The sequence below is a fragment of the Helobdella robusta genome, assembly GCF_000326865.2.
Source record: "Helobdella robusta unplaced genomic scaffold HELROscaffold_48, whole genome shotgun sequence".
NCBI classification, from domain to species: Eukaryota; Metazoa; Annelida; class Clitellata; order Rhynchobdellida; family Glossiphoniidae; genus Helobdella; species Helobdella robusta.
This window is the reverse complement of record NW_008705215.1, coordinates 521,287-532,449: the sequence shown is the minus strand read 5'-3', so window position 1 is coordinate 532,449 and position 11,163 is coordinate 521,287. Positions and strand designations below refer to the sequence as shown.

At 30.4% G+C, this 11,163-nt stretch overlaps 2 protein-coding genes across 2 annotated transcripts; both read left to right on the top strand.

Moving 5' to 3' along the window:
- Nucleotides 1-7,821: 7,821 nt before the first annotated feature.
- On the top strand, nt 7,822-8,784 carry HELRODRAFT_178476 (hypothetical protein; the record flags this gene model as incomplete). The annotated part of the gene is made up of 1 exon (XM_009026572.1): nt 7,822-8,784. One exon carries the CDS (start codon nt 7,822-7,824, stop codon nt 8,782-8,784), a length of 963 nt encoding a protein of 320 aa, XP_009024820.1.
- Nucleotides 8,785-9,311: 527 nt separating this feature from the next.
- HELRODRAFT_178475 (hypothetical protein) lies at nt 9,312-10,666 on the top strand (the record flags this gene model as incomplete). The annotated part of the gene is made up of 2 exons (XM_009026571.1): nt 9,312-9,328; nt 10,012-10,666. 2 exons carry the CDS (start codon nt 9,312-9,314, stop codon nt 10,664-10,666), a joined length of 672 nt encoding a protein of 223 aa, XP_009024819.1.
- Between the last annotated feature and the right edge of the window lie 497 nt (nt 10,667-11,163).

Below are 11,163 nucleotides of genomic sequence, written 5' to 3'. Positions count from 1 at the left end.
ATGTAAGAATTGGAACAGCAAAACATTACACAACCACTAAAGCGTCCAACATAATACAAGTTGAAGCTCTCCAACAGACGAAAATAATAAGCATGAATAGGACGCACAGCCACGTTTTCAATTTTCATTGCTTATTCAAATACAAACAATCTATTGTTCTTTCAGGTAAGAAAGCATTCCAATGTACGTGAATGTAATACAATACATGTAATGAATGCACGCGAATGTAATACAATGCGTGTGATGAATGTACGCAATTGTGCAATTGTAATACAAAAAATGTAATGAATGTACGCGAATGTAAATTGTAATTTCTTGTAAATTAAATGTAAATTCGTAATGAATTTAACGCACATCAAAGGTATTTCAATGATTGGGCTAACACCCAAAATTTATGTACACCTACATTCATACATACGCGTATACTCTTATCTTTTCTAAATAGTACTATACATTACAGACATACATTACAAGCACACATACATTACACAAATTACATGCGTACATCCGTATATTACATACTTACATAAGCGTATTTAGATACACACATACTCCCATACAAATAAACATAAAACATTCAATATCACATACACACACACAATCAAACATACATACAAACATATATGCATGAAAACATACACACACAAACAAACAAACTAACATACAAACATAATTACAAGCATACATGCATGCAAACATACATACACACATACAAACAAACATACATATAAAAACATACATACAAGCATATATGGATGCAAACATACAAACACACATACACTGACATATTTTATTTATTTTTTTCTGAGAAATCATTTCTTTTCATTTTTTGGGATGTTTTATATTTTATTTTTAACACCTAATTTATTGGCTCTTTCTTCTTTGAAGTTATTTGCTATATTATTTTATTTCTGTTTTATTATTATTTTATTAATAATAATAATAATAATAATATTGTTTTTATACTTTTTTTTATTTCCTGCACAATCTATACAAAAAAATATTTTTTTCTTTTTATCCATCTTATTTTCATTCACACTTTTTTCAGTTCTTATTAGTTGTTTGTTTTTATAGAGCATGCATCCATATCAATACATATGTATGTATACATATTTTGTGATCATTTGTTTTGTTGGTTTGCTGTTTTTGTGTTTGTAACTTTATGTATATCTGTATATTTTTGTATATTTTTGTATACTTATATATTTTGTATATTTATATATTTTTGTATATTTGAATATTTTTTTACATTTGATTATTTTTGTATATTTTGTACATTTGTATATTTTTGTACATCTGTATATTTTTGTATATTTTTATATATTTGTATATTTTTTGTGTATTTGTATTTTTGTATATTTGTATATTTTTGTATATTTGTACATTTGTAGATTTTTGTATATTTGTATATTTTTGTATATTTGTACATTTGTATTTTTTTTGTATTTTTGTATATTTGTATTTTTGTGTATTTGTATATTTTTGTGTATTTTTGTGTATTTGTATACTGTGGCATATTTGTTTTTTTCATCTGGCGAATACTCTGCGTGTATGTATTGGCTGTCGATCCTAACAATAAAGCAACCAACACGGACGCCTTTATAACGCGAATAAATAAGAAAATAAATGAAGGCCCGAGATGAATGGATGGTTGGATGAGTGAATGAGAGAGTGAATAGGTAAATAAAAGGACACATGATGAAGTGAAAGAACTAAATAAATGAGTAAAAGATCTAATGATTGAATAAAAGATTGAATGATTGAATGAAAGAGCTAAATAGATGAATAAAAGATCAAATGATTGAATGAAAGAACTAAATAAATGATTGAAAGAACTAAATAAATGAATGAAAGAACGAATGATTGAATGAAAGAACGATTAATTAGTTGACTTAATGAATGACGAAGAGGCGTGTTAATGAATGAAACGTATTGATAAATAAGTAGATGAACGTGAGAAAGTAAAACAAATTAGTTGAAAGAACCTGGTAATAATAAACAATCAAGAAATTAAATAAGCAACGAAGAAGAAGATAAAAAAATGAGGGGTTACGTTTTATCGCCTATCAAGTGACTGTTCGATCGGTTGAATGAATGCATGCATCGGTGGGTGATTGATTGATTATCAAAGTAAGCAAATGAATGAATGAATTACAGAATGGATGGATGAATGAATGAACGAAGGAACGAACGAATGAATAAATGAATGAGCGAGCGAGCGAATGAATAGGCAGATGAATGAATGAGTGGATCAATGACAAGTGACAATAGAAGATCGGGCTTGTATTGCGTAGAGGTACCACTAAAGATTAAACAACTGAATGGAACCCCGGCAGCTTGCACGTCGTAATGAATGCGCAGGCATCTACTAACAAATATTTCAGCTTAATACTCAATTCTTTTAAAATGTTTCTTTTGATCAGTAGTCACGTCGACGCGTTTATTTTTAGCCAGCCAACTCCGGACTGAAAAAGTTGGAAATAATGCCATATATAAATTTCTTTCTGCGTTTCAGCCTATACGAAAAAGTTTTTCGAAAGGAAATCCTATATTGCTGGATTCATTTGTTTAAAGGTTAAAATTAATTTGAAGTGATATTAAATAATGCAGGGAGAGTTTCATAATACTCATATTCAGTGCCGTTAAAATGTATCTTTTCAAAAACACGTTTCACATCCTGCTAATAATCATGTGCTGCTTGTACTCACTACATATACTCGGTACTTGTACTTGGTACTTGTACTCGAGCACTACACATGTACAAGCGCTTGACACCTAAGTCTCAACGTAAAATTACTTTACAAATATTCACAAATATATAGCTAACAATTTCCGAGACAATTATTTTATTTGAAAATTTTGACCATTTTTTTAAAATCCGGCTAAGCTAAATTTGGGACGGATTATAATCAACAAGGTTTTAATATGCAACGCATATGTCTACATTTCTATGTATATCTTCATAAATACTTGCTTGTCTACGCTTATACGTTTATGTACATCCATTCTTGTACATGTGAATATGTATATAAATGTATATTATTTAATGAACGTATGCATATATGCGAATTGGTTTGAAGCGAGAAGAATTACGATTGATTGAGCCGACCAATTTATGCCCTATCTTGATTTTATCTTAATTACTTTTAAATCACCAGACATTAACATAAAGCAGTATAATTGTGAGAAGTGATTTGCAAATTGTGTTAACATGTGTAGTGTACATAATCACACATGTTCTTGATATAGAGGATGCAAGTTTTAACATTTGTTTGTTTCCATGTATAATGTTCCTATATGATAATTTATACGAAAATCTATTAAGACGTATTAATTCGATTTGAATTAAATCTTTATATCTAATTTTAATTTTATATCTAATTGTATCTAATGAAACCATAGTGACTAGACATAGTGACACTGGAAATTTCATCCGATAGGATTTCTGTTTCTAAACTTAAATTTGAAAAAGTCGAATCCCATACAGACCCAGTACCGATTAATTTAATTGAGTATTTATTGATTTGAAATAAGGGTTATTTGGTAAGTCGTTAAGATTTCTCGTTGTTCTTTCGCATTTGATATGAAAGTACTGGTATTTGAGGTGTTGGAAGCATTTTCGTTGCAGGGTTTCCATAGCCAAATTGAACATTTTGTTTTATTATTCTTTAAAAATCAGGATCTGACAAACGCAGAAACTGAAACAGAAAATTTTATGCCCAAAAGAGTGAGTGCTACACGAAACTAGTAGCAAGCTACCAGCTTAATTCACTATATAAGCATCACATTCTTCACGTTTATCGTTACGTCGGTAAATTAACGGCATATAGTATAATTATCGATTATCGGTAATGTTTTGGTTATTTAGTTTAGTAAAAAATTGTTCAGTACCACGCAAATGAGCGGTTCGATATAGGTACGGGAATATCGAGGTCGGTATCAATATCCGTAATACCGATGTTACTTTTACATCTGTTCAATGACAACAATGCTTATTGTTGATCACCAATTATTCAGCAAATTAAACTAAACATTTCACAAGATCTGGTGAGGTGTCGACATCATCAGCGCTACGTAGTCTATTATATCATGCGACGTATGTGCAGAGGTGTAGCTAGAGGGAGGGCTTTGGAGGATGAAGCCTCCTGCAATGAAGATATTTGCTAAGGTTGAATTGAACAATATCTTTATACAAATTTGAAGCTCCCAGTCCCACTCTTCTAACAATAAAATTATGTAAAAATTTTGTTAAACTTGTTAAATTTTGTAAAAATAACGAAAATCAGTTTAGTAAATTGACAAAGTATAAAAAGTATAAAAAAAAATGGTCGCTAACTTTTTTTATCAATATTGTTCCTCCTCATTATCAAAAAATTTCAGGCTTCCTAAGGTAGGGCCTACCTATGTGAGAAATTGGTTTGCGAGGTTGTATACGAGGCCGATATTTTGGAAGAAATCTCGAAGGTGCGAAGGCAATTTTTTTTGAAATATTTCATCAAAGGAATCAATCAAGTTGCTCATGACAATTGCGTCAAATTTATTTTTAACAAACAAAACGTGACTGACAAACGTTCAATTTTTATGATCCTGTAAAAAGCGTTAATCTTCCAACTAACAATCGATTCATCCAGCCATCTAACCAGCCATTTAACCAGCCATCTAGTCAACCAATAATCCAACCAATTAAACAGCCAACTAACATTCCGACCGTACAACCTAGCAGCTATCTAATAATTCATTGACCATCCATCCAGGTGATTAATGAAACAACCATGGAAACCAAATTATTCATCAAGAAGATACAATCCCACCACTTTCGGAAGTACACGTTGGTGGCCACGAACAACATCGGCACTACAGTTTTTTACACTGAGTTAAAGCAGAAAATAAGTAACTGTTTTTGTTCAAATTTTAGTTACAATTTTTATTTAATTTTTTTTTAACTTTTTAAAATTGTGCAAAAACAAACAATTAAGAATGGAATTTCTTTTATTTCTATGATTGAATTAACAAATATAATTATATTAAAATTGATATGTTTATATTCTAATATTTGAATAAGAATATAATTTTGAAACATTTTGAAGCTCCACCCATGAACAAATCAACGAATCATGTGATGCCATCTAGTGAGCAGTTCGAAGGACTGGCCAGTCAACCCGGCCCTGAAATATTGATGACCTCGAATGCAAACAGATTAACAGCTTCTGCATATTTTACATTTTTCAATTTAACTAATTTTTTAGCTTTAAATCTGATATTATCACACTTCGGCAGAGGAGTTTCCATTGTTTAGATTATAGTACAAGCAAGAATAAATAATTTCAATTTTCATTCAATTTTTAATTTTTTGGCTGCTGATTTTTTTTTCAATTTTTGCTTCACATCAGCTTCATTCATTCGTTTTCTCCATCATAGACTAATTATTATTGGTTACTGTTCAATTTTGTAGACGTTTGTTACCTTGGTACCGGTTAGTACAATTTGTTTGAACAGCATTATCAATCTTTTAATATTATGCTTTTCATGAAGTTAATGCATCTGAAGCAAATACTTGTTTTGCTCCATGCAGTGCACAAACCAACCATTCAACCTCGAGCCGATCATGTGATGTAACTGCTGATTGTTTTACGATCAAATGTATAATGACAGATCGCGATTAGGTTGTTATCTCGAACATGTTAGTGTGCGTGCTTAATTGTTCTACGTTATGCAATCAATTCGTCAATTGGGCAATAAAATTTTTTAATTGTGAAACAATGCAAAATAGTAATTTGTTTCGAAGGAATTAATTTTTCGATTTTGACACTTGCAACAAAAGGGAGAAAGAAGAGTGTTTGTGTCTAAATTCAACGACTGCCTAACACTTCGCAAACAAAAATTGCTGCTTGTCGCCGAGTTGATTTACGTCAGCATGAATTAGTTACGAGAGATATTTGTTGGCCGGCGTTGGCCGCTGGCTTCTTGAAAATCGAGAAAAAATTACAATTTTTAACGACGGACATGATATCAGATTCTCAACAAGACAATTAACACATCAAAGTGCAAATTAACTCAAATTATGAAAAACCCTGAATAAATTTTGTTTGGTTAAAAATTTTTAAAACTATATTATTTTCTACAAAATATTTATTGTACAAAAATATTTAATTCAATCATCTTCTGTCTTTGTTAATTTTGTAAGCCAAATAAAATTTAATGTCTCCTGACGGATGATTCGATAGTTTAATGACTAAATAATCAATATAAATGAATAATCAAAAATAATTTGAAATGAACAAATACTTAAACAGCTCAAAATAATAAATTGACAGCATATTTTTGATACAAGCAAATACGTAACAGCAAGTAGTTAGAAGACAAAGCCACAGAGGATTAATTGAAGAGTGACACAACTGATGAAATCTAACTATGGGAACCCCGTCAATTATTACGTAATCCTAAATTTACGCCTAATTCTAACTTCAAATAAAGAAAATTTTATTATTTATTTATTTAAATATTTTATTATTTTTGTATCCAATTTCTCATTAAAAAATATGCACTAATAAAAATTATTCATTTTATTGGCAAAAGAAAAAATTAATTAACGTGATTGACCTATAAAGCAACTATTCAATTGTCCTTTATTGGCACCAATTAACAACTTACATCCATCAATTAAACGATTTAAATGAATTTACCGAAATTCCCAATGTCGCTGGTTATGTAAAGAAGCAATGTGATCGAACGGAAATCCTTGATGCTGCAATCCGAAACTTGTTTTCACGTAAATGTTGATTAAATGATTCATGTATTATTTTTTTATTATTATTTATAAAGCAGCTCTGCTTACATGTTGTGCTATACCCATAACTAAACCACACCACACTACGCATTAACACACTACGTATGCCCAGGCCCACGCAAGCAACACATCATACGGGTCCTTGAGATTCGGAGAGACAGTATTCGAACCATGCCATCGCGTTATAGCAGCGCATGACATGGCATTCTTACTGACTGAGCTAACTCGGTGACTGAAAATTTTTCCATAATAATAACGAACTGATTAAAAAAATAATTAATTTTAAGTTTTGCAATAAAAATGTCATCAATCACTTAATATTTTTATGGTTTCTTAATTTGAATACTACGCCGTGGTTCAAATCAGATTTTCATTAATCTGTAATCTGTAATTAATATGACGCAATAAACCAGTCACGTTATAGTAATTCGATATTCTATTAAAATTAAAACTGTCTTCCATTTCATATTCAAGAAATAGTTATAGCCCATAATAACCAAACAAAACGAATCAAAATTGGCTGCACCCAATCTTCCAATAAGGCAGTAAAACTCATTATGAAAAGATGTGTACTAAATTTGTACTTGTATGATAAATAAATCAAAATCATTTTTACCATTATAAAGAATAATAATGAACTAGTTATTGCTAACTATGTTGAAATAATAGAATATTTACGATGTCCATTATCGTATGTCTAACATTGGATAGATTGTAAATTAATTTTATAGTGCCAGCCAATAGGATTAGTAACAAAGTGCAAAATTTTACTACATTCGGTGATATATATATAAACAATCAAATTACTATTCTGATTTATTCGTCGTGTAATGAGGTGAAGTTAAACTGGTTTTATTGATTTATTATTAAATTGAAATTAGATCGTATTTGATACAATTTCTAAAAAAGAAATTTTAAAAATTTTCTGAAATAGAGAATAATTCGTACTTATTAAAATTTTCTGAAAATAAGATTAATTTGTATTATAGTTCTCAATACATTTGTGAATTTGCGTCTAGAGAATTAAAAGTAATATGATTGGGCTGAAGAATAGTTTTGTTGATTTCAAAAGAATTAAAGACTTGTGCTCAACAGCTGCTGAACACCAACAATTATATTACTCGTTTAAAAGCACAATGAAGTTTGAAGCTGAAAAATTATTTTCTCATACGGAAGCATCAGGGCAGAACAATTTATTAAACTTCTCTCCTTGTGTCGGATCGTTACCAGGCCGTCTGAATTCTTCATTTGAATCTGAAGAAGAAGAAGAAAGTAGTCCAAGTGGGGTCACAGAATTACCTATGATAATTCATCAAATGAAATCGATTTCTAAAAGTGAAAACAAATCAAAATCTCGCAAACGTTTAACAATGTCTTGTACAGATGATGAAGAAGATTGCGCAACATTAAAATCATCGGAAGAAAAAAAATTATGTTCAAATAAAAAACGAAAACAAGACACTTCAAACAACTCGAGAGATTCAGAGCAATCAGAACAAATAATTCCTACACATGCAGGAGACATCGTTTCAGAGGAAAGTATTTCAATCAATACAGAGTCGATCAATTTGATGCCAGCACTAACTAAAGAAGAAAAATCAAGTTCGCCTAATGGTGAAAACCTGATCTCGCCAGAAACAAACAAGAAGCCATCCGACCGAAGAACTAGAAGAGTTTATAACGACCATGAAACAGAAATACTTGAAAACGCTTTTCAAAATTCCAATGGATATCCAGTGAAGTCCGTAATTCTACACATCTGCAAGATTCTGGATGTAGATGAAGAAAGGATCAGAAATTGGTTTCAGAACCGACGAGCTAAGTGTAAAAAACCCGCGAAAATTGCTCCAAAATCTCCATTCAAATTGATACAGATTTCACCGGCATCTATTGGAATAATGAACAACGTTAATTCTATTCATAATCCTTATCTCTTACAGATGCCAAGTTTTATGAATGCACCAACAGATTTCAATTATGCTCCAAGGATTTCCTAATATTTTCTTCATTCTATCTAAATAGTTTGAAATTTATTTGAATTTGTCATATATTTTTTGTCATTATTATTAATTTTATATTGTACATAAATTTTCTTATCAAATAAAAACTGTAAAAAAGTCAATACCTGTTCTTGAAAAAAATGCCCGAATAAAATGTAACAATTAAAAGCGATAAAAAAATTAGTAGTAAAATAAATTCGCAAATTGTGTAAATTAGTAGTAAAATACGTGATATTTGCTAAAAAAATTTTGACTAATTTAATTTAAAAAAAAATTTTTGAAAATGAAAATATATAAACTAGCTATTGCCTCAGTAAATGTAATTAACATGTCCACCGACCTCTGATGTTTATGTGAACCACTCATACCTACCCACCTCCGCAATACACATCCACCCAACACATTTTTAAACGACAGACACGCAGGCAAATGCATTTGGTGAACGTTTAATTTATTAAAATTCAAAATAAACTTATTTTCCGAATTCCTGCTGCAAATAAGGCCATATTTCGATTATTTGCAGCATGAATTTGGAAAACAAGTTTATTTTGAATTTTAATAAACTAAACGTTCACCAAAAAACTTTAGTGAGAAAAATTGAAAAAACGAACTACAAACATATTAACGCCAAACATTCAGTAGAGTTTATAGAATATTGAAAAAATTATGGTCTATTACCAATATATATATATTCATTACAAGCAAATGTTTAATGTAATCAATTTTTGTCTTTGTTAGTTTTGTAACAAAAATAAAATTTGAAGTCTTCAGATGAATGATGTGATGATGTAATAAATAATTATTTAAAATAATATAATGTATGAATATTTAAAATAATTTAAGAAATAAAAAAGTAAAATAATTTAATGACGGAACAAGTTCACAATTTATTTAAAAGTAAAGAGCAAACAGAAGCAAAGTTTTGATACAAGCGAGTACGTATTGCAAGAAATTGTTTCAATGTACTGAACAAAGAAAGCGAAAGCAGACATATTAACGAAGTCACAGAGGATTAATTGAACTTCAGAACTCAACTCATTAACTACATGGTCAAAACAATGCAATCTGTCAATTAACTTCAATAAATCATTCGAACTCATGATTCACAACACAATAGTCGTAAGAAAATAGCATTACTTCCACGAATCAATTAAAAATATTAAGCATAACATTCACCTCCACACTTAATGTAGCACCTCATATCAATTACATCATCACAAAAAGCTTTCAAACATTTCACGCACTCAAAACACTCCGCTCACATGGTCTCAGAGGCATCAAATTATTCGACATCACTGAATCACTTATCTCACGCATCAAATATGCAGCTCCTTCCTGGTCTGATTTTGCTACACAACAACAACTTCAGCAACTACAATCTCTCATCCAAAAACTAATTCGCTTCAACTATCTACCTGCATCATATCCTACCGTCACTCAGATATTCAACGTACTCGATTCAAGGCTGTTCAAGATAGTAGAAAATAACAACAACCACGTCATCCATCCTCTACTACCACCAATTAAAACTACAACACACAACCTTCGTCAGCGCAAACATAACTATCAAGTCGCCACTCAATTAACATATCAGGAAAAGACCTTCATCACCTTCCTGTATAAGTCTCAATCTAAATTATTTCCTAAGTATTTATCAGATATATTAATTGAACCTAAACGCCCCGGTTCACGATCGTCTTCTTCTCGCTTTTTCTTAACTCGTGTTAAACACTCTTTTGCCAAATCTGCTTTTGCTTTTTCTGGTCCTTTTCTCTGGAACTCTCTACCTACTTCTCTGACTACTTCTCCATCACTTGCGAAGTTCAGAGCGGATCTCAAGACCCATCTCTTTTCAAAATTCATTAAGGAGCGCTGTTGAACATCGCGGAAATAGCGCTTTATCAGCTGATTGATTGATTGATTGATTGATTGATTGATTGATTGATTGATTGATTGATTGATTGATTGATTGATTGATTGATTGATTGATTGATTGATTGATTGATTGATTGATTGATTGATTGATTGATTGATTGATTGATTGATTGATTGATTGATTGATTGATTGATTGATTGATTGATTGATTGATTGATTGATTGATTGATTGATTGATTGATTGATTGATTGATTGATTGATTGATTGATTGATTGATTGATTGATTGATTGATTGATTGATTGATTGATTGATTGATTGATTGATTGATTGATTGATTGATTGATTGATTGATTGATTGATTGATTGATTGATTGATTGATTGATTGATTGATTGATTGATTGATTGATTGATTGATTGATTGATTGATTGATTGATTGATTGATTGATTGATTGATTGATTGATTGATTGATTGATTGATTGATTGATTGATTGATTG